Source organism: Fukomys damarensis, unplaced genomic scaffold, assembly GCF_012274545.1.
Source record: "Fukomys damarensis isolate Sample0158 unplaced genomic scaffold, DMR_v1.0_HiC HiC_scaffold_37, whole genome shotgun sequence".
Taxonomy (NCBI): domain Eukaryota; kingdom Metazoa; phylum Chordata; class Mammalia; order Rodentia; family Bathyergidae; genus Fukomys; species Fukomys damarensis.
Window position 1 is genome coordinate 55,898,720 of NW_022900949.1, and position 25,255 is coordinate 55,923,974.

Below are 25,255 nucleotides of genomic sequence, written 5' to 3' on the forward strand. Positions count from 1 at the left end.
TTTTTTTTTTTTTTTTTTGGTACCAGGGATAGAACAGGTTCTTGAGCTTGCAAGGCAGGTGGCAGAACCACTGAGCTAAATCCCTGGCCCCTAGAGTTTTCTCCATTTGATAAAAGCCAACAGTGGAATGTCCAAGTATGTCTCTCTTTACTCTCTATATATGTTCCTGAAAAGACATCTGTAAAACAGAAGTTCAGAAGCAGAATCACATTATAAAATCAGCTCTGTGAGAATTTGTCCATGGCTGTATTTCTATTGCCCAGGACAGTAACTGTCAGGCAGTATCTCGATACACACATAGGAATCAATGAATGAGTTAGGAAAGTTCAACGTAGTGCTTTGCATTAAGAAAATACTGAATAGACTTTTTTTTTGAGTTGGACTTAAAGGAATTTATTTTGTGACTCCCTTTTCTACAAAGGGAGGGGTTGCTTTCTGACCTCTTTCTTGTCTGTGTAAATCTAGTTTCCATTTTGTTTGCTTAAAGTGAAGATGACATGTGAAAAATTCTCATTCAACAGAAATATGGCTTATCTTTTATAGGAGAAAGGCAAAACAAAGGAATGCCAAAGTTTATGTAAAATCCTAGGATCACTGTAGGAAACTCAGTTATCATCTTGTTACCCCACAACTTTTTATAACCATGACGAAATCCATCCTGTTCAGAATAAGGAGTCAGTGCTGGGTCTTCAGAAGAGTTATATTCCACTACGATGTACTGCAGGGTATTCAGGCCACAGGGTCTTGAGAAAACTGCACTATTTGAATGTTTTAAATATTCTGATTCTGAGAGGATAGTGAATGAGTTACAGTCAGTGGGAAGCTGTCTTGGTAAGTGGTTAACTTTCCTGATGGATTCAGTCACAACAGAGGATAATATGTATTATTCCTATTACACAGAAGACATTATGGAAGATGCATGTTATGACTTGAACAAAAGACAGCCCATCTTTCCAGGTACTGTTAAAATTCCCCTGCATTGCTTTCCACTAAGAGGTTGCAAGAATAAGTGTCCAGGAAGCTGGCATTTTCTTTCAGGGAACTGTAATTTTACCTCACTTGGGCTCTAATTCAGAGGCTATCTTGCCAGATCTTTATGTAGCAGCACCTGTGAAGACAAGGATGACCAGAAGCCAATCTGGACACCCAGTGGATTATCCAGGGGTGGGAGTGGTAGCTGAACTGCTGCTGTGCAGTGCAGTCTTGGCTCCTCTTTAGAGCGGGCTCCCCAGGGGAAGCAGAGAGAATGCCGTATGCACACTCCTGTGATGAGGAAGTCATTTGGGGATATATTTGGAGAGAGCCTTTAGAAAACTGATTGCTTCTGTCTGAAATATTTTGAAATTTTGGTGTTTTCTGGAGCCACTTGGGAGTTATTTGTTTATATTTTATAAGTGAGGGCTCCAAGGGATTTTGATTTATGGCTCCCTTAAGGAGTCTGCCCCCCATTCCTTAATTCTGGTAATGTCAGTGTCTTCCTTTGTTATGATTTCAAAGTACTTTATGGGCATGACTCACTTCAATGCTGCAAAACCCAAGACATCCCTATTTTGTTTGCTGCTGGGCTCTTGTACTTAGGATATTGTCTGGCACACAGTAGGCTCATTAAAGTATGCATTGAACAAGGGGTTACTTATATCCTTTGCTACCTCCCCTGCTTGCTAATGTAAGTAAAACATGACTGATCCCCAGATTGGTGAAGCTTTTGATGAGTTACCAAAGCTATCACATTAAAAATCAATTACAAGGGAGGGGAGGAGGGGTTAAAAGAAGGGCAGGGGAATGGGGAAAAATAAGAATTAAGATATAGTATGTAAAGGTACATATCTCCAATAATTAATATCATTATATTGTATACCTAAAATGTACCAATAACATTTAAAAAATCAATTGCACAACAGGCACACCTGCAACAATAGTGTATGCATATTGATGGTAAGAGAATAGAGCACTTGAGCCAGAATCCTTGGCTTTCCCAGGTGGACACAGCCCACTCTTCTGCTGAGTATGAATGCTTACTCCAACTCTACCTGCAACTTTGAATGTGTCTTTTCTCTGCCTTGGGTTCAGTTCCCTCATTTATCAAACAAGGATCACAGAACTAACCTTTCTTATTCCCTTGAGAATTTTTCTTGTGAGGTAAACTTTGAATGACTTACAAAGCCACCATACTATCCCAATAAATAATTCATGGCTGCTTCAACTAGTCAGAATTGGGAAACTCTGCAATGCAGGGATCATCATTTAAAATGGAAATGGATGCTCATAATATTCATACTTATGATTTAACATAAGCGTGACTGTGTGGGATATAATGAATTCTGTCAAGTTTTAGGAGAGAAAGTTATTTTTTAAAGATTAAATGCCATTACATTTAAATCCATTAGATACATGGTTCCAGGTATTGTTTGAACAACCCTGATATTCATATTGATTTTACTGGAATGGAGTCGCAAAGTGTGACACTTTGGTCCAGGGAGGAGTCTGATAACTGCCACTTTCTCTGCCAGACTTTTCAAAATAAAAATGCTAGCAACCCAGCATCCACACATCCTGCCATGGGTCTTTAATTGTGTGTGTAACAGTGGCCTCTTAATTCCATGCCAATGATGGGAAGGAAGCCTGTGTCCTTCTGTGAAGCTTTATGTAATTCTGCTATTGTATGACTTGCCAATCCATTGTTATCTTGGAGTATTCTTTACACTTGTGTAAAATGTTGGCAACCACACAATAAATTCTTATTTTCAGTTGATTCCAGCATATGGGAAGTGCTACAATGATTTTAGATTGCCCTTTTTTGTTTTGGAAAAGGTCATTTTTATACTGTGTCATTCACATTTGTAGAACTAATATGTACACATGCTTAAGGAGAGAGATGACAAATGATAGAATAGGAAGAGACTCAAGGAAGCAGACAGTCCAGCAAGATCATTAGTCACCTATGAATAAGGCAACATAAAATTCCCACACCAGCTGTAACACACATCTAAGCAAATAATTTTATCTGATGTCTTAAAATATGAATAAGGAAGCATCAATTTCTGTTTCTAACCTCATTACATGAGATTGTAGTCCGGATGTATTAATTGTAGTGAAGATGGTAAGGGGCTATAAATTTGGAGTTTGCTGCTAATAAAATCATGATGATTGGTGAGATAAGATGTACTTAAAGTCACTCATACAGAGAATGGCTTCTAAACCAGAGTGAGGCTTGAATTTACCAGGTCAGCTGTACTAACAAAAATTAGGTTACTAAGTCTAATGTCTGGGTCACTTACGTTTTTCTTTAAATTGTTTTTAATTTTTAAAAAACTTCATTTGCATTAAATTGATGAATATGTTACAATAATTGGAAACAGCTCTGGAATTGTAGATTCCTAGAAGTGTTGTTTTATCAAGTTTCCTACTAAATTAAACTTATAAAATTCTGGTGGTTGTTTTCAACAGATTGAGAAAAAAATGATCGTTTTCTTTTCCCTCTAGGAGTAGGGGGACCTAAGGTAGGCAGAACCAACCACAGGAAGAAGGTCAGTAGAAACAAACAAGAGTGGCTGTCTCTCTAGGGAGAGAGACACTGAATATGGAGCTGTGGTGGTGGTGGGGTTGGTGCAAGGAGCCTAGATGAAAACACTAATATCCACTTGGCCTTGCTCTGCTAAGTTCACTTAGTAACTTTTCTGTAATTAATTGGCTTTTCCTGCTACATCGATATCCAAAATGAAGGTTCTCTGGATAGAGAATATTTCTTGTTTACTTGCATGCCTGACTGATTCTTTCCTTCAACAAATATTTATTGAGTCTACACTGCCTGCCAGGCAATGTATTATGCCCTGAGGCTGTACCAGTCAAGAAACATAGACCCAAATTTCTGTCCCCCAAAAGCATATAACCTGGTTAGAGGAGGCAATCAAAACAAAGTACATAGGAGGTGACAAGTGGTATAGTACAAGGATACAGCAGGAAAGGACTGAGGTAGCATTCGGACTAATTTATATGTGGAGTCATGAAGGTCTTATTGACAAGCTGAATGAAGGAGGTGAAAGGCAAAGGTGCTGAATGTTGGACAGAGAGCCAGTGCAAAGCCCTAGGGCAGGCATGCGCTTGGTGTGCCAGAAGAAGGCTGGGAGGTCTGAGCAGAGTGACAGGAGCAAGGATAGGAGAGAAGGGCACTAGGGACCAGACTGTGTATTTATGGCTGAAGCAAGGATATTAGGGGCCTGATTGCAACCAGAGCCTTTTCATGGCTAGGAGAAGATACTTCTTTCAGTGAAGATGTGGTGATTTAGGAATCCGGTGTTTGGTTTATGCTTCTGCTTCCTTTGAATTTGGCTAGATTGCATTTATCTCTAATGAGACTGAAGGGACCTCTCTTGGACTCTTTGGCATATTGAACTTTTTCCCCTGAGAAGCTGAGGACATGACTTGGGAACTTGAGGACTTTTCTAAGATGGTGCATCGTGGGAGACCAGAAAAATCCTCTAACATTGTTATCATCCATATACTGTTAATGGATAGTTGAAATGTAAGTTCTGCCCTACATAATGTAAGGAATCATATTTATTCATTGCTTTTTTTTCCTCATGAGTTTATCGGTACATTTTAGGTATTCATTGCTTTAAGGGTGACTTTATGCACATATTGAGGTGTGGAGTTTTACAGATAGAAGAAGATATTATGGACATAAAATCATTAATGATTAAATATATTATGCACTTTGGAGACATATATGGGCTTGAACCTCGTTAGCTGAGGAAACATAAGAAATTTATTTAAGATAAACTGGGAGTTTGTTTCCTTCATCACAAAGACAATAATTATAAAATTAAAACAGAAAAAGTGGATATAAGGATTATATGGAATACTGTGCATGATAACAGAGCATTTGTTCCTTCTCATCTCCCTACTTCTCAATTTCTGTTCTGTACTGTATGATTCAGAATTGCTACCCACACTGAATCATAATGAAATCTCAATTAATCATCATGGGGCACTGTGGCTTTCTAACGACACTCTCGAACAGGGACCCAGGTTGTTGGGCAGAGGCTGACCCAATCAGTGGTCCAGTTTTGCTGTATTTGCTCTTTCGAACTTTCCAATCACCCGCAGAGCTGGGGAGCGAAGTGAATTGCCAAATGTACAGCACTCAACATAGTGCTCGGCCATTGTTCATCCTCACTGAATGTTTTTATGATTTTCTTCTATAGTTTTGGTGACATTTTATGGTAATGTATGTGTGAATTACTTATGCTATGAAAAAATAAAACAACAAACTATGTGATCAACAGTGGTTTCGCTGATAATACTGGTGCAGTGTGAGAGGCTTTCTATCTTTGGGTCTGAACACTGGGTATCAGTTGAATTGAATTAGGTGCTGTGAGCATTTTATAGATATGGTTAATAGTGCAGTCAGTTGGTTCTAAGTAAAAGAGATTATCCTCAATAAGGTGGGTGGGCCTTATCCAGTCACTTGTAGGCTTTATGAGGAAAAACTGAGGCTGCCCTGGGGAAGAAGGGACTCAGCCTCAAGGCTGCGGAACCAGCTCGTGTCGTGTCTGAGTTTCCAGAGTGAGATCCTGTCCTTCAGATTTGGCACTTGCTACCCCCAACAACTGTAAACATCCTGTCATTGAAATAATATGCAAATCCATATGCATATGTAAATGATTTCTACTGGTTCTGGTTCTGTTTCTCTGGAGAACCTTAGCTGATACAGGTGTGTTTGAGTGCTTATACATGCTGTTTTCTTTTGTTAACAATTCTTTATGTTGCTTCATCTACATAATATTCTTTTATGGAAGTGAAACTTGAACAGTTCCTTTGTTTTACACTCATGAAACTATCATTTTGGTCCAGGTCAGGCGCTCTGATCGCTGGGTAGGGATTCATCTCTACCCTGGCAAGGGCTGCCATGGCCTGACCTGTGAGGTCCACAGGACACATCAGCAGGGCTTTAGGTGGACAACAGAATGAACATAAATGCCAAATGGATAATTTGTCTCTGAAAATACAGATATATCAAGAGGTCACAGAGTTGAACCTGGTTGCCACTCTCTTGGCATAAATTTAGAGCATAAGTAGGACACAAAAACTCCATTGTCTGATGAAAATGTATTTGTGCAATGATAGCACTGCAGTTTCTAGAATGAATGCACTGGAGGACAAATTACCACGAGGGGAAACATTACAGAGAATATAAATCTGCTTTCATTTTTGCTAGTCTGTTCATAATTGTATGGAAATAAACCCCTGGTAAAAAGTGAGATAAAAACTATGACATCATCTGAATTAAGTGTCACTGTTCTGACATAAAAATTTGGGTGGGCTCCAACTTATATTCTTGCCTCTGAATTAATTTTCTCTCTTTTTTCATTGTGAAGCTTTCCTCGCAATAATTTCAGAAGTTGAAAAAAATTATCACATTTCTGATTTATCATTTTCTTGCTGTACATCTCCTTGGGCATTTTTTCAGTCAAATTCTTATATCTTCCAAGAAATTCGGTTATCAGATACTTGTAAACAATGAAGGGGCAAATTTTGTTTCTAGAAGAGCATCAACCAATGGCATAAGTCAGCAATAACCTACTAAGAACTAGCTCCCCTGAGAGCCCAGGAAGGCTTCAAATAGTGAAAGAGAAACCAGAACTTCCAGGAGGCAGCCACTGGCCAGGACTGACTATTTTTCAGGTGGTGGCACGGTGCACTGAGCAGGGCAAGAGATCTACACTCAGCACAATGCAGCCAAACCAAAATGCTCTACCTACCATGGCACCATTTTGCAATTCCTGAAACACTCTAAGCTTCAAAACTGTCTTCTAATTCTCACATTGTTTTGTTTTTTCCTATCTCTGCAGTCTTCAGCTGGCTTCTTTTTACTTCTTTCTTGATTTTTTTTCCATAATCATTCCTTTAATTTGCTTTCTTTTGATTTCTGATGTGAATTTGGTGAATTTATTTGGCCTCTTTTCTCTCTTCCTCTTTCATCCCTTCTTTTTCACCAATTGTTTGAATTTCTTTTCCCTGTTCTTAATTCTTTCTCCCCTGCTGATTTGTTGTGGCTTTAATCATTGCTTAAAGGCTTAAAATCATCCAGTGACTGACATTTTTTCACTGAAAGGAGAGGGATTTGTGACTGAGGAAAACTAGCTACAAAGACCCAACACATTCAATTTACAGTGCGGTTCTTTCCTTTTCTTTATGGAGCTTTTGCCTGGGATTAGAGATGGACCGCTTACTGCAACTCACAATGGCAAAGCACTTCAGGCCTGACTTCTCAGCCTTTCAAATCACATGACAAGGTGTATCTGAGTTAGTATGTTTATTTTGATTGCTAGAATTTAAAAATTGCCCTTCATTGGAAGCTAGCATACTCAAGCCTGCCTGAAAAAGAGGTGCTATTTTGTACTATGATGACCCAGACTTTTCTCAGCCCACTCATTCTTACCTTTACCCTCACCCCTTTATTTTTCATAGCATGAAACAAAAGCAGACAAGTGGGCTTCTGCAGGAAATGTGCAGGACCTTTGTCCAGGTTCCCCTGGCTAAAGGCCTGGATAAGTGGGCCAGAATTAAGATCTCTACAAAGAACAGTGAAATGGATCAATTCTTTAGGACTGTATGACTTTACCAGTTAGCATTAGAACACACCAGATTGCCACAAAGCAACTGTCTCATGGATTTACATTAGCTCTTTGTAACACCTAAGTATGGAGTAGACCATATTTTAATTTTACAAATTCATTCCTTTAATAAGTCTGTGAATTCCCTTTACCTTTCTGTGTTTCTTGAGGAGCCGGAGTGTGTATCGCAATGATTAAGTGCTCAGAGTAATTCATGCAGGAGTCATGCAGGAGGATCTGCCAGGTCATTACCAAAGGATACTTGTGGTCAAAGCCATACCACATCCTGAAGAGCCGGGCACTCTCTGCTTTTGTCACACTTTTATCCGAGTTATTTGCTTCCTGGAGAGAGACCATAGAAAAAGGGCATTGGATAGTTAAAAACATTTTAATACAAAAATACATGTCAAATCAAATTAGATTTCACCATATTAAAAAAAAATCTTTCTAAGTACTGCATAAGCATTTCCATCTAAATGGTGAAACAGTTGCCAAACAAATTAGCTTATGGATCTTGCTGTGTGGATGAGATTCTTTTGTCATAATTCAACATTTCCTTTCCTTAATAATCCTAATTTTACTGAGTAGCTAAGAAATGCCACTTTTTTACAACAATAAAAATGGCATTTCTGTCAGATTGATGTTGTGGGAATTTTGCAGTTTACTTCTGTCAAATTTGGATGACATTTATTTATGGATCATTGAAAGGTCAAAGAAACAACAACAGTCTAATAATGTTATTTTTAGTTTTCCTTCATTTTCTTTTTGATAGGGCTGTGGTTGATTTTGATATCTTTCTGCTTAGATTATGAAGAGTTTTCAAAGAGATATTCCTGATGGGAAGCCTGTAATAATTGAATGCACGCCCCCACCCACTGCATACATGTGTACACACACACATACACACACACACACACACACACACACACACACACACACACACACACACACACACACACACACACACACACCCAGGCCCTTAAAGGGAAGGGGGAGGTGGATGAATTAAAGACTTAAAGGCAAAAGAGAAAGTGACAGTGTTTGATGGTATTTAACAGAGAGTAGAGAGAGGATTAAAATGTGACAAAAAGAAAAACGAGATGAAAAACTTACTGAGAACTTTAGAGAGAAATGGTAAAACAATTTGCAGTATGGGACATGTTCAGTAGCATTTTTAAATCTAGTGTCTCATTTTGCATATTAAGAAAAGTGAATTTAATTCCAGTCAATTCCAATCATGATTCTTTCTATTGTTAAAACCAATTGTATCTTAATGTTGACTTTTGCTTTGTGTGGGCACAAAGGGTCCATTCCCACACTACACCAGGAGTTAGCCTTCCAGTGATATACAGGGTGTTCTGAGGACATTATGATGAACAGAAAATGATGGGAAACCATGGGCTTCACCAAAGCCAGCCCTTTGATAGGCCCAGGCTACTTTGCTTTCTTTTTATTTTACTTAGTTTTTTTTTTCCTTTCTCACTCTGTTCCATTACTGGTTAACAATAAATAGTTGGACACAAAGGGCTGTATTTTGCCCTCTGAAACATGCATACCAGGCAGATGCTGCAGTCCCAACTTCCACAAATGCAATGAGAATACAGAAAGTAAATTGTGGTCCATATTTAGTCAGCCATTTATCCTGTGTCTAAAATGATTTGGCTAGAAACTCACAAAAAAACTTAAGTCTAAACTTCTTATTGCCCTTCTCATTGGCTAACACTTCTGATTTTTTTCAATTTTGCAATTTTCCAAATGATATTCCTTCATATGATATTGGTGGGAATTCTGTGCCTATCATTCAGAAAAGGGTGTGTCAGGCAGGGTTAGCAGGTTCCTAAGCTTCAGTACTTCTTAGAGTACTTAATTTATATATAAACATTGAAAAAGTTCAAGAGGGAAGAGTTTCTCAAACTTACTTTATCATAAAACTCATTACCCATTTCCAATCCGTACGCTGGAACACCAATTATTTTTTCATGTTAGGATGTCAGGGTTCCATAGATCTTTCTTTTGAGATCGAGCTGAAGTGTCCTGCCTTGTTATTTAGAGTTAAAACTTATTTATTTCCTCTAAAAAAGAAAAACAGCATGTCTAGCTGAATTTCCATCCTTCCCTGAACCTTTCTCTATTTCTATCCCTTCAAACATGTCATATTTTCAAAAAATTACTGCTGCACATAGTGTTTTCGTCATAATTTTGCAACATATGCAAGTCATTTCTGAGCCCTCGTCTCTTGTTCAGCTGGCGGATAAAACTGCTCATGATAGCTCTGGGCCTACAGTGAGAGCTCTCCTTTCCTTTTCTATGCCCCCTTTCTTTTCTTTAAGATCAATAGGATTTATAGATGTCATTTATCAACAGACATAGGTGATCATTGACAGATAATAATGTCTATAGATGACAAGATAGTTATAGAATAAAGTGGAGAAAAAGAAAAGTTAGAAAATTCCTTTTTTGTTGTGTTTTTAAGGAAGGGTAGGTGGTGTAGAGGTGTGCTCTACTGGCAGGAGGCCAAGATTCTAGCACCAACCCTGCAGCAAACCGGCCGAGTGATGTTTGCAAAAGTGATAGTTCCCAGCTATTGAATGCTCATTAACTGCTAAGGCAGGATCTTGGTCACATTATCCAGCCATTAATTTTTTTTAGTCATTACTTTTCAATTCTCACCACAATCCATCAAGGAAAGTTGCTGTATACCTATTTTGCACACGAGGACCTACAGAGGCCCAGAGAAGAGAAGAAGCAAACTCAAAGTCATATAGTAAGAAAAAAACATGAAATTTAAATGTGGGATGGCTGGACTTCAAAGATGATAGTTTTTTTTTCCCCTACAGTGTCTCACTTAGTTTTTAAACTTTGAAAATAATTGATGTTCTACAGAAACTTTATTGGACTGCTGTTATCTTGTCTATTAAATGAACTGAAGAAATTGGAGTGGCTGGTTTGTAAAACCTTAAAATCATGGACAATACTACATTTTTATTAATGACAACAACAGCTAACACTTCTTGAATGCTTACAGTACATCAGATACTATTTTAAATGTTTTGTATATTGACTTTTGTCTTAGATGCTTCTCTCATTGTTGAGACAAAATATCCAACACCCAAAATTAAAGGAGAAAAGCTTTATTTGGCTCACAGTTTTTGGAGGTGTCAGTCCATACTTGTCTGGCTCCAAGGCAGGGTGGCATGGCAAAAGGACATTGCAGAGGAAAAACAGTTCATGATGGGTAGGAGGCAGCAAAGCAGTAAAATAGTGAGGTAGGAGCAGTGGCCTGCCTCCCCTTTTATCCCTTTCAGGCTGCCTGCCCTTTGGTGGTTCCACCCGTACCCATAATGGGGCTTTCCGTTATCCAACCCAGAGCTATGCCAAACTGATCAGTGAACTAATGTAGTAGCCACACATCCCTAATCCCAGCATCACACACCCTAGATTCAGCCACCTCTGAAAAGCTCCACCTACGACCACATAAAGCTTTGGGGAGACAGCTAGACACAAGCTACAACAACTTTTTATATTCTTTTAATAATTTGATAAAGTATGCTCTATTAAAATTCCTAATTTACAGGAATTTAGCAACTGGAGAATTTAGAGGTTACCCAGAACTCTGGCAGTTCTTCAGGAGCCAAGATTCCTCTTCTCTAGTTGGACCTCCAAGCTGAAGTGGGGACCAAATTAGGGCAAATGTGTATCTAAGTAGGGAAGTGAGGTCAGGATACTGTGTGCTCATGGAGACTGAGACGATGCAGCTATATTTACTCCCAAATGCAGTGAAAATATGCACTTCTCCTGAGCTTGCTGATGGCTTTGAAAGTATCCCTACAGAAACTTAACTTCAGTGTTAAGAATTTGTCTAGACTCCAATTTCAAAGGTTTCCTAAGATCTTAGAAATCCTCTTTACATTTTTACCCCTTTCCTTCTCCTTTTTATTTCTTGAGGGAAGCATATCATAACTTAGAAGTACTCCAAAAGAGCTTATATTCTATTCCTGGCAAAACTTTCAGGTTTTCATTGTTGTTAGCTGATGAGAATAATACACATTCAGTAGTATTTTGGAAAAATGTTACCATATGTAATCTTTTTAAAAAGAACTTTATTTTACTTGGGTGACTGGAGAAGTTATTAATTTCACTACCTTCCACAGAAATAAACTGGGTTCCAATTAGAAGCCAAAAATTTGTGAAATATATTTTTGAAGGTGGGGGAAATTCCACTGATGACCCAGCATTGACTTTTCTGCTGATCTTAGTTAAAAATTTCAGTGTATATCTTAAATATCTGTTGGCCCAGTTCTGGATCCATTCATTTATTTCACTGAAGTTATTGATGACTTAATAACTCGGTTATGAAAGGCCATCAATAAATGAGTAGAAATAAATGAGTTACTCTGGCGTGTGCTCTGCTTGTGCACTGGGGGTTGAAGATAAATGTGCAGAGGGATGGCCAGCCTTTATAGTCACCCTGGCACAGGGAAGGTATCTGATGAGGCAGTGCAGAAAGCAAGCTCCTGGGAGGGTCCAGATGGGCAGAAGACAGCAGGTGGCATCAATCTATGTGGATTATCCTGAAGTAGAGATCGTCTCACCCTTCAAGGACAGTGGATGTGAATAGTCATCAGAAACAGAACCTGGAACTTGGTAGTATTTTTTTCTATCCAAGCTAGCAGTATTTCTTTTCTTTCAAGTTCCTTTATCTTAGAGGAGAAGTGGTATATACATTGGAACAAGCACAGGATCTAGAAATGGAAGGCCAAGATTTGGCCTTTCTATCACTCAATAATAAGAGTACACTTAGTACCTGAGCTTCACATTTTACAGCTGTAGATGGGACCTAGGCTTCAGGTTTGTTGACTCTCACTTTTGTCTTGATACTTCTAAGGAGCAGAATGTTTGATGTAGGCAGAATTTCTGGATCCTTTACTATTCTGGGAACATCTAAAAATGACTAGGACATTTGGTTCTTTTCATTTTTCCCCTCAAGTAAGGAACTAGACCAGAGATTGGGAGATGACGGGCCACACTAGAGTGGGTGGGTTTCTTTTTAGTGACCATCTCATTCTAGCACTCCTTAGAGAAGGGGGAATTATGATGGCATTCTATTTTTGGCTTACTGGAACCCCTGAGAGAAAAAAGAAGGCGCTGGCCAGAAGCCTGTGAAATCCAGACACTGAAGCAAGAAGGGATTGTTTGCTGCATTGACTTTAATGAAAAAGAACTAAGCAAATGTAAATACATTCCTGTCAATATTCAAATATGAGGCCTTTGCTAAGTGAACTGGATGAACTTTGCTCTGGGATAATCATATAGGAATGCCTCTCAATTCAAGGGGATTCAATGGATTGAGTGTGTGAGAGAGGATTTTCCTTTTTATTTGTTAAGATTTCATACTTAGTATTAATGCCAGTGGACGTTGAGTGGAATGATAACAAAGACAAATAATTATCATAACAAACCCAGGGAGCTCCTTATGAGTTTTCCAAGCACTTTTCCAGGTTGTATGTGTGAATGAAATTTGTTTGCAGGGGTTTCACCTTACAATTTCCTTCCAATAGGGAGTGTGCACATGGAATAATTTCAAGTTCATTGCCTTGATTTCTAATTACCAAGGAAAAAACCATATCCTGAGTCCCTGAAGAGAAAGATTGCTGAATTCTGAAGAGGGACTATAGCAAAATTTAGGACAAATACGAAAAATTTAGAATTTACATTTGAAAAGGTGAATCATTAACTCTTAGCTTCTATATAGAAATCACTTTATTCAAAAACATGAGAGAGATAACAAGCTAAGGCTGACTAAAAGTAGTAAGATCATGCAGAGATGTAATGTGTCTCTAGATAGCCTACTGATAGCTATTTCTGGGGACATTTAAAAATGACTAGGTTACTTGATATCTTTTTTTTCTTCCCTTTAAATAAAGGAGTGGGTCAGAAATTAAAAAATGACAGAGCACAATGAGAAGTGGATAGTTTTCTTTTTATTACTAGGTGGGTTAGACTTTTGGGTTAGCTACAGAGAAAAGGCCTGGTGTAGATAACCTGGCTTATATAGACCTATGTTAATTCAGGGGAAAATGACTTTTTTAGTTCAGGAAAATATAACATTATGGTAGCTTTTAAATATATATTAATCACCTTTTCCATCTCTGGAAATCCATCCCCTATTTTGTTTGGTTTCAGAGGGTTCAGTCCATGGTCAGATGGCTCTAGGGCAGAAATGGCCTGGAGGAAGGGCCTGGCAGAGGAAAACTGCTCAACGTGTAAGGTGCCAGGTATCCAAGAAGCAGAGATAGGAGAGTGGGGTGGGGGATAGGCAGACAGACAGAGAAGGAGGCAGAAGCAGAAGCCAAAGAAAGAGAAAAAGAAGAACAGGAGGAGGGAGGGGGAGGAAGGGAGAGTAGGAGAGGGAAAAGGAGAAGGGAGGAAGGAAAAGAGAGAGGGAGGCTGGGACAAGATCACGCCCTCCCACGTCCTGTGTACAGGACCCACCTCCTTCTAGCTCTTCCTACCTCCTAACAGCACATTCAGCCCTGAAGTCAGCAATGGATGATTCTCAGATGAGTACGGCGCCCCCATGATCACCTTCCAAAATCCCTGAACATGTGAGACTTTTGAGGGACATTTTATTTTATTTTATTTATTTATTTAGGTACCGGGGATTGAACTCGGGTCCTTGCGCTTGCAAGGCAGGCCACCCAACCGCTGAGCTAAATCCCCAGCTTGAGGGACATTTTAGATCCAAACTATAACAAAATCTATGTCTACAAATTCTTGGATTTTCCTCTCTTTAAAAGATGGAGGCTAATTTTCCTCCATATTGGGTGTGGGGTGTCTTAATGAGTCATTGCTAAATAATATAATATGGTAGAAGTGATGGTATGTCATATTCAAGATTAAGTCATAAGAAGGCGATGTGCTTTCCCCCTTGCTGTGTTCTGTTGGATCACTTGCTCTGAGGGAAGATGGTTGTCAAGTTGTGAGGACGTGCAAGCAGCTCTGAGGAGGGAGTCATGCCTTTCCACTGAGTCTGCTTACAGCTAGCAAGGAACTGAGGCTTCCTGTTCACATGGAGTGAATTTTTCTGGGCCCATTAAAGTCTTCCAATGACTGTGACTCTAGCTGACATCTTGACTGCAACCTCATAGAAGACACCGAGTCAGAAACACTGAGCTAAGTTGCTTTTAAATTCTTGCTCTACAAAAACCTGAGATAACAAAATGTTTGTGTTTTAAGCTACTGTGCAGCAATAGCAAATGAATATAGCTATGTACTGCAATCATGAGTTCTAGATATAAAAGATATTAGAATAAGAATGGGGAAAAGGTAATAAAATGATGATGTCTACATTTGCATAACTTTCTATAGTTCGCAAAGTACTTTTGTCAAGTAACTTATTTGTGGTGTAAAAGGCATAAAAGTATGTAAAAACCTAATCCTGAACCAATATGCCCATGTTTCAGGTTGCACATTGAGAACAAAGACAAAACATGTACGCGCACACACACACACACACACACACACACACACACATGTACACAAATACCTTAGTGATAAATGCACCATGAACAATAAGATTCTGGCTCAGGCTAACCCCTAAACACCTGCCAGAAACACAACCACCAAACATAGTAAACACTCTGCATTTAAACTTGTGATTCCTTTAGATAATATTCTGCATGAGTCTAGAATCAAACTAAAACACAACAATGTTTCTCCTTACAAAACCATTTCAAAATTATGTTCAAAATACATAGTTGCTGATTGTGATAAAAGCTGGCATCATAAACACAATAGGATTCAGTCACTGGATAACAGGCAGCAAAGGGCTGTGATCCTTGATGGTAAGGACCAAATGAGGTAAGTCCTATATGCTCCTTGACTTTCTGGTTGGAGGCCTTTTCCCATTTGAAATGCAAGGAAATAGAGTACAAGCACAGAAGAGCAATCTTACTGAGTTCAAGAACTAGAGATGAGTGTTTAGCTGTTGCTGAAGTGGCTGAAATTTTTAAGACAGTGGAGCAGACATTAAAGAACTAAGAAGAGAGGGCATCCAAAGTCTATGTAGGTATTTCCCTGAAGTCTTTGGCTGAGGCCTGATCTGTACACATAAGTGAGGTTCACAAAGTCTTTCAGAAAACAGCTGTTATAAAATTGAAAAATAAATGCAGATCGCCCTTACACAGTACTGAAAAATAGTGGAGTTTGGTCCAGCCAAAATCTGAAGTCAAATATTCAGTCAAGACTTCAGAAAAAAAAAGACATGCTTTCTGAATAAGACTGATGTTCTAGAATAATGACTATGCCCTGAAAGTAAGAACAAAATAAAAATATATCAGTCAAAGCAGCAGAAAACCAAGACTCAACAACACTTAGCTGCCTGATGGAATAAAATCCAATAGAAAAACTCATACTGTGTACAATGTAATATTCATAATGTCCAGCATATCATAAAAACTGCTAGACACGGGATAAAACAGGAAAACCTGAGTTACACACAAAAAACAAAAGGTAATCTACAGAAATTGACCTTGAAGTGATTCAAGCATTGGAATTAATAGACAAAAACTTTAAAACAGCTATAAAATGTGCTCAGAGGTTTCAATACAAATACAGAGGCAATGTGTATATAAATAAAGGACTCAAAACAAAAATATGAACCATAAAGAAAGCAAAATGGAAATTCAGAACCAGAAAGTATAATATCTGAAAAATCTGCTATACTGGCTAAAGGGCAGATTGAATACCGGAGAAGAAAGTGGCAATGAACTTAAAAAGCTAGCAACAAAATTATCAACTTGTAGAATACAAGAAGCAAGATTAAAAGGATATATTAGTACCTAAGTGATGTGAGAAAAAAGGATAGAGCAGCCATATGACTGAAGTGGTAGTTGGAGAGTATAGTATTCCCCAAATTAAAATATCAACCTGGAAACCCAAGAAACTCAGGAGTCTCAATTTGAACAAATTAAAAGAAATATATTATATATATTTATATTTTTAAGCCAAAGATAAAGAGAAAAAAAATCAGATAAAAACAGGTCATATTATGTTCACAGAAAAAAAAAATCCACTGCCTTTTCATCAGTAGAAAAAATGGGAAGAAAAACAGCAAAATATAATTTTCAAAGATTTAATGGAAACCAACCACCAAACAAACATTATATTCAGTGGAAAGCTTTGAAAATATGGAGCAATATCTAACATAAGTAACTAGGAGAATAGGATAGTCTCTAATTACAGTTGGAGGTGTTATTAGTACCTAATAAAATAAGCAGACCAAAAACAAAGCCAAAATCAACTTAACTGACAGCTTATCAGGTAGTATACTAATTATAGTATACTAACTATAGTCTACATTTTTTCAGTATGCTATAGAAATGGTTCCCAGAATACACATTTTTTCCTCCAAGTATACATGGAATGTTTGCCAAAATAGAATATTTGGAACTGTAAAATAAGACTCGGTATATTTCAAAAGGCTGAAATTTTACAGATTACTATAAGGTCCAAAGTCTTTAGACCAAATGACCCATTATGTAGATCAATTGCATTAGACATCTTTTCCATCTCTCCCTGCATCCCTGGCCTTTTCTATGTACCTCGGCAGTGCTATGACTAAAAAGGAGTTGTCTATTTATACACCTATATTATAGGGCAGCCTTGAAACTTTCTTAGATCAATAGACTGTGGCAGCACTTCCAATGTATTGGTTCTGAGGCTAAACCTCCAGGAAACCTTTCATGCTTCTGCTTAAATTCCTGCCCTCTGTCTTTGCCAGGACATGCCCAGGTTAGCTCATTGATCCTTGGATGAAGTGAGAATTATCTGGAGCACAGCAGTCACCTCAGTCATACCAATTAGGGCCATCCTAGATCAGCAACAGCCATCCAACTCAGGACTTGTGAGCACATGCAGAGGAGATGGTAGTCATCTAGCCAACCTGGGGGCTGACCACAGACACATAAACAAGTCCAGCCTAGAGCAGCTGAACCCCACGGACTTGTAGGATAAATAAATGTTTATTATTGCATACCTCTGAGATTTTGTGTGTGTTTGCTTATTATACAGTGTTAATGTGGCAATAGATAACTGATAGACTTTGGCTTCTTCCTATATCAAGGAACGATTTATGTGCTACAGTGCTCCCTGTGGCTCACTCTAGCTATACTGGCATCCTTGCCATTAGTCAAACAAGCTAGGGATATTCATTCCTCAGGGCACTTGTTCTTTCTGGAATGGTCTTCCTTTAGGCATGTGCATGAACAAGAGTTTTAGATTGGCTGGTTGCTCAACCTCTGTGAGGAGAAAGTAACAACAGAGAATAACACAGTTAGGCCCTCTCCTAATGGAAAGAAATAGAGCCTGTTCCATTGTGGGGGAAGGATGACACATACCAAAGTAGAAGAGGAAACCTCCTGGACAATGAACCTATGCCCTTAGCTTAACATGTACGGGTAAAGGGAAGGATTCCACAAAGAAGTAATCAAAGAAGAGGATGCCGAAAATACTGTAGTCTCTTGAAAAGAGAATGTTCATGATTTTCTCAATAGGATTCAGAAGTTAGGCTGGACGAGAGTAACAGTGAAAGTTGTTATCTCAATTGACTGATAGGCTATCTAACTAGGCAGAAAGAAGACCATGTTAACAGACTGGATAACTGCCTGTGGAGAGTGTGGTGCAAGAGGATGGTAAGGGTAAAAAGCCTCGGCTTTATTTATTTATTTATTTATTTATTATATTGGGAATTGAAACCAGGGCCTTCACACTGAGCTACATGCCCAGCCCTTTTTCAGATGTTATTTTGAGACAGTTTGAGACAGGGCCCACTAAAGTTGCTGAGGCTGGACTCAAACTTGCGATCCTCCTGCCGCAGCCTCGCAGGGTCTTGGGATTTTAGGAGTGTGTCTCCAAATGCAGCTACACCATTGACTTTTAGTCCTGGCTCAACACATCATGAGTTTGTTTTGTGACAGTTGATTATTAAAACTTCAATTTAATAATTTGTAAGATGGGGCTATAATAAATATTTCGATTGGTGGAGGTAAGATTTCAAGATTGAAGATTTGAATAATCTATCTATCTATGAAAACTCTTCACTAAGTTGTAGCTGTTACCTTCGTTTACTTATTTTTCTTGTTATTTCTGTTTTCTAGAGCATGGAACTGTAGGGTCTACTGACAAGATAAATATATAGTATGTAGTCCTATGCTCTGAGAAGTTAGTGGGAAGGGGGTTATGTTTGGGTGAATAAGACATAAAGAAGCAAAACAAAAAAATTAGTGTCAGTGAAAGGAAATCCAAAGCATTTGCTCTGAAATATTTGCTTCACTTTTTAACAAAATACCATTATCTACACTGTAACATTGAACAGCTCTCATCTGGGTTATATCAATTTTTGATAGGATTCTATTTTTGAAATATTCATGGGGGTGTACTATGGAATTTACATCCTATGACATGAACTCCAACATAAGTAAAACAGATGAGACAAATATGGAAAAATATTAACATTTATTGAATTTGGGGAATAAGTATGTAGGATTCATTATTTTATTCTCTATAAAGTTATTAGAAATATTTAAAAATATTAACAATGAAAATTAAATTTACTTAATAACCCAAATGACCCCACTTTCTGCTTATCTCTTCCCTTCCCTGTTTCTTCTCTTCCTTATATTTTCAACCCATGCAACTCCAGATGACACTGAGTAAGAAGTGTCAATTGTGAAGCTCTGTGCGGGGCACAGGCCTGTAATCCCAGCATTTGGGAGGCTAAGGCAGGAGGATTTTGAGTTGGAGCCCAATGTGTGAGCAACACAGTGAGATTGGTCTCAAAAACCAAAATAAAATGAAACAAAAGTATCAATTGTGCAGAAGACCAAATAATTTTATTCTTCCTTAATTGCTGCTTCTAAGTATCAGAGGTGGTCCAGTTCCAGTTTCTGGATAGTTGGCAAGCAGGTGTTTGTTCACTTTACTCTCCCTTCATACTTTGACAGCCACTTCCTGTGTCCCTTTGTGGTGCTGGTCTTTCTGATGGACGACCCTGATCCTCTTAATCCTGGCTGCTCTGGCAGAAGCTCCCTCTGCTCAGTGATTGCAACTGACTTTCTCTAGACCCTACACAGCTCTGCTCTGCCTCTCTGGAGCGGTCATGACCAGGACTGATCTACACAGGACAACCAGAAACAACATTTCAGTGAAGAGACTATAGGGAGGGAAAGAAAATTGGGAAAATTGGAAGCTAACACTAAGAGAGATCATAAAGAAAGAGCATTGTGTTAAAATTAAAATTAGGATAGGAAAATGAAGATTAGCCTTAGTCTAATAGTTGACAGGGTGGAGTTGGGAAAACCCTCAATTTTAAAGAAGGGTTAATTCTATTATTTCTAAGCTGCAAAACTGTCAAATGTGGTCATCACCTACAGAATAAAATCAGACTCACCACCACTGCCCATGAGCTGAGCCTTGTCCATCTCTCCCACTCTCCTTATCGGTGCCAGCCACACAGATGCTGACATTTCCTCCTGCTCGACTGGCCCCTCTCACCTGCTGTATCATAAGCATTACCTAGGTTTCTGTGAACACACAGCACAGAGTTGTTCACCTTTTCCACATCATTGTATCATTCGATAGGAAGCTCTATAAGGGAGAAAGACTTGGAATGTCAACTGCTGAGCCCTCTTCAACATGAGTGGGTGCCAACAACAGGCTGTATCAATGCATGCATACATCTCAGGGTAAACGTTCTGGAGCTTGGGATGGTGGTACATGCCTGTAATCCCAGGACTCTGGGTGGCCGAGGCATGAGGATCTTAATTTTTTCTCTAATCAACAACAACAGAGTATCTTTTATTTCTATAATATCTTCAGGTAAGAATTATTACCAAGTGAACAATGATGAACTTTGTTTGAAAGTGTCACATGAATGAGGTAAAATAAAATGATTTATATTGTAAAAGGAAAAGCTTAGGCTACCGATAATTATATGGCATTGCAGATATGGGATTAGCCAGTTAGAGGAAGATAAAGAATTTTCTTTGATGAATTTTCTTATTTTTAAAATAGAAAAGTGTATGGGAAGGATAAAGTTTGACAGAAGTTTTGCTTAAAGGGAAGAGAATAGATTATTTGACCTATACAAGGTGAAAAATTTTTAAAAATCAGCCATCACTAGACTTTATTATTTATTACAGCCTACCAGGGTCAGGAGATGGGATTTGATCTCCTCTCTGAGGTCACTACACTGGCTGTAATCCCCGTGCCTTGGCTAAGCCCAGCTGTGCCCAATCCTGCAGTAAGGTGTTTCCTGGGCAGTACAGTCTGGGGAAATAGCACTGTCAGGCCTTGGAAAACATGTGACAACAAAGTCAAACTACACGAGTTCAGTCAGGTTCATGGCCAACTTAATTTCCCCTGCTCCTTCCTTCTTTCTATCTGTATAAACCAGGAAAGTGGCACCTTGACCAGGAAGAGTAGAGAGGAAAACCCATGAAATCAGAGAGAGAGGGGTGGATCATCAAATCCAAACATGATCACAACTCATAAAAACATGACCTGGTTATAGCATTATCTTAATCATGTTTGCCTACTTCTAAGTTCAGCAAAATGTATAAAATTTCCCCACATTTGTTCATTTTTTAAAGAACCAAGTTAAGAATGGCTAATGTAATCTTGTAATGACAGGTATTACTTTGATGTTAACTTTAAATCCATAGTTTGGAAAACAGGTTTCCGCTAGTTGAAGGAGCAGTATGTTTTGAACAATTTTCTGAAAGGAATTTTAAGTATCTGTACATAATCATTGCTCAGTTAAGCCAGGAATGGATCACTTAGTTTTGTGGTTTCTGGCCTGTTTCAATATTTCGGAACACCTAGATCTGATTAATAAGAAGCTATGCAGGAGAAACAGGTCCATTTGTTGTGTGCTCAACATGCACTGGACATGCTCTAAGTAGATTCGCCAGGATCACTTAGCTAAAAGTTGCCGGGCACGGATTTGAATCGTAGGTGTTTCATTCTAATAGTTGTCTGGATCCTACATTGTAGTTTCCGGTCTTCATGCTGCCACAGATAGATAGGCTGTAAGTGTATGCTACTTCGGCATATTCATTTGCTAAAAATGATCAACACTCTGAAACCCTTGTATTTCATTGTCAGCTGATTTGTTTTGTCAGCACAGGAAACCCTGTTTAGAGTAAACTCCTTGGCTACAGGCTGGACAAGCACGGAGTCATCCACAGAACAGAACATCTCCTATCGGTCAGTTTGACTTGCCTGGTGTGAAGAGGGCTCCTCCTTTGGATTTTCATCCAGGTCCACACCAACTCTGATAAAGACAACAGAACATTGGTAAATACTCTGCTGTAGGAGGGATGAGTCAATCTTGTGTTTCAGGTCACATGATGCACATTTGAGGACAACAGACATGGCTGAAAATCTTCCTACAAGAAGCTCAAATGGATCAATACAGTTGGAGAGACAGGGCACCAACAGCAATTCCCAGCAGTTTCCAGCAAGAGCAGGGATGCTGAGAAGCTGGAATGGGAAGCCTAAGGACAAAGACTTCCAGAGCCCGCATAACAGGGATCCTGGGGGGCGGGAACCTGATACTCTCAACGACCCCCTGAGCAAACTCTCCCAGGACTTTGGGTGCTCAGACTGGAGAGGTTTCCCTGGAGCAGAGAAAAATCAAACCGTTGTCTAAATTTCACCAAGGCTGCCCAGAGGGAGGATTCTTATTGTAGGGCCCAAGGCTTATAAAATTTGGGGTTGGTCTCTAAGGAAATAAGTATAAAAATGTGAATGTGAAATTGGGATTGAAAGTGACTTTTTAGAAGGATAGAATAAATTACAAAAATTACATATTTTTAAAGATGGAAAATACAACGTCATCTCAAAATCCAGGAAAAATCCATACAATGTTTTAACTGACTACCTTACACACTTCTAGAATAACTTTTTCCCCTGTAATTTTTGCCTGCGTACTGTGATACTCTCTTTATATGATAATGATTTTGTATTGGAGAGAATAGAAAGATAAGGTAGTCTTTCATCTAGCAGGATTGATCAGAATTATTAATGGCCATGACACATGAAAAGCAAGCTTCTTTACCCATAGCTGCACTTGCTGTGTGCAGTACTGTAATGAGTCATGTTCTGAAAATGCAAGATTTCTGATAAATTTCACTTCATGCAATTTCCATAAACAACAGTACATTTATCAATGTACATGTTTTCTTACTGAATATATTTCTCAATTTCCATTTTGTTGGGGCATCAGTGAAACTGAATTTTACACATATTGCAATTGGAATTATTTTCCACAGATTGGCTTCTGGCTCAGTGCATTTCAAACCTTGTTTTTCCTCTACTACCCATGGACTTGTGATGCCAGGAACCAAAGGACACATTCATATTTAGTTCAGCTTTTGTGCTCTAAGCCTTTCTTACCCAGGGATAGCCGGCAGTCACTTATCCCCTCACAGACATGACTGTGGCTCATATAAATGTATTCCGTTCAATGCAAACTAAATGCATTTCCCAATTAGGCTTCCCCTGAGTTGATCTCCAAAACGCCCTTACCATCTATCTGACCAGAGGAGAAATATGAGAGAGCGGAAGCTGTAGTGGAAAGAAACGGCAGTTAAACCCAACTGTGTTTAAAATATATTCTGCAAATCTTACAAAAACATAGGCTCCTGGGAACACAGTGCTGGGGCTCTTCCCAGGGCCCGGGAAGGGCCAGAGGAAGTAAGGGCCCCTGAAGCTTGATCTTCTCTCCTCCCAAAGAGTGGGCCTCTCACTGGGGGTGGGGTGGAGGAGGGACTTGGAGTGCCTGGTGCCTGGCCCAAACTCCAGCAGAGCCCTTCCTGTGAGGGCCACCTTTGCTAGATATTTAGGGTCTTGTCTTCAACTTCTGACCCTCTCAGACACTTCCACAGTCACCCCGAGGCCTGTGCACCAAAGAAGGGGAGGCAAGTTTAGAAGCTGCTAGACGGTGTGTGAGCCTGTCACAGCAAAGACACAGCTTGTTTAAAATATCTCTGATTAGAAAGAAAAATTAGCCTCCCCTGGGCACTGATAGTCCTATCTGTCTAACCAAAAGGACAAAAGGAAGAGGTATTTATTTATTGTATGCTGAACTCTTGGCATTCAGGTACTGAGAAGGTTCTCTGTAGGGGACTAACCTTTGACACTCCGTTAAGTTGAAAAAGCTATTTTAACTTTTTCATTTAAGAAGGAGGAACAGACAGGGAGAGAAGAGAAACGAAAAGAGGAGGGGGAGGCAAAGCGGGGGAGGGAGAATGGAAGGGACAGGAGAGAAGGGAAAGAGAGGAAGAAGTGGGTGGGAGTAGAAGGCAGCTAAGGTCGGGTCTACCCAGCCCAGGCACCCATGGGTGCAGGTGGCCAGAGTCCCACAGCGGGGCCCGTGTGTGGAGGCTCGCACTCACTCGTGGGAGTAGGCTACCCTCATATCTGTTTAATGGAGTCCGGCCCTGTGGAAGATGATGGGAACCCCTCGTCAGGCCTCACTGCGGAAATAGCTCGTAACCACTCCCCTCCCAAGAGCGACTGGGCATCCAGCTGGCCCGTGAACTGAACTGACGCTCCCGAAGCGCCTTGCTTGAGGCCATTTTCTAGTTCTCTGTCTAGAAAACTGGAGGGAACAGGCATTACATTTCCTAAGACACCCAGCAATTAAAGTTTGAGGCAGTACTGAGGTTTCCCACTAAAATTTAAGCTTCCCTCTCCAGCAGCAATCAAAGCAGGCTTTTTAAATTCCAATTATTCTAGCAGCCAGATGGAACTGAGGAATGATGGCAGCGTATTAAGTTCTTCAGCTTCCTGTGTGCAAAGCATCTTGGAGGCCTAGCTGGGAACAAGTCTGTACTGCCTCCCTCAGCCCATTGCCCCACAGCTAGGATCTACTCCTAGCCAGTCTGGCAATTACTGGCCTGTTGTAGTGCGGGCATTGCAAGGGGCTGGAGGAAAGAGAACCTCTGTGAGAGTTACTTGCTTCCTGGGACAGTGAAGGGAAGCAGAGCAGACATGGTCCCAGCCCTCACACACATTCAGTTTGGGAAGCTTAATAGAAATAAAATGAAAAACTGCCATGGCTTAAATGCTATGGAGGAAAAAAAAAAGTGCACAAGAGAAGCATATAGGAATGATGCCTCTTTCCCTTGAAATTTTTGGAACTCTTGATAAATATCTTCCTAAAATATGTTGTTTGGCTTCCTGATGCCTAAAACACAGTGTGATGGGGTATTCTCATCATATGTGGAGGTCTCAACATCTCCAATGGTCCCATAAAGTGTAACACTCGCATTATAGTGATTTCTGAGAGGTGTTCGAACCTCTTTATGACCACATTAAGCTGTTCCCTGGCTACTACCATTTTTCATTTTTAATTCTTGTATCTGCCAGTTAGACACCCTTGATTTTTTTTTCAGCTTTAATTGAGTTTATTGGTACATTTTAGGGATACAGTACAGTTACATTCATTGTTGGGATCTTGTTCCTCTACATGACAAGTCTTGATTCTCATTTTTTCCCCTTACCTCTGCCCTCCCTTCACCCCCTCCTCCCCTCCCCATCTACAAACACTTTATTTTCATCTTTTCATTCTCTCA

General features: G+C 39.4%; 1 protein-coding gene across 10 annotated transcripts in view; it reads right to left on the reverse strand.

Annotated features, from left to right (window-relative positions):
- The window catches only part of Slc9a9 (solute carrier family 9 member A9), a 671,333-nt gene that overhangs the window by 94,370 nt on the left and 551,708 nt on the right, over positions 1-25,255 (reverse strand). For all 10 annotated transcript variants that reach the window (XM_010608158.3, XM_010608160.3, XM_010608159.3 and 7 more), the window contains 2 exons: positions 21,897-21,948; positions 7,879-7,958 (listed from right to left, as the gene is read on the reverse strand). In XM_010608158.3, the coding sequence (XP_010606460.1) occupies positions 7,879-7,958; positions 21,897-21,948 (132 nt within the window). The remainder of the gene's footprint in view (positions 1-7,878; positions 7,959-21,896; positions 21,949-25,255) is intronic.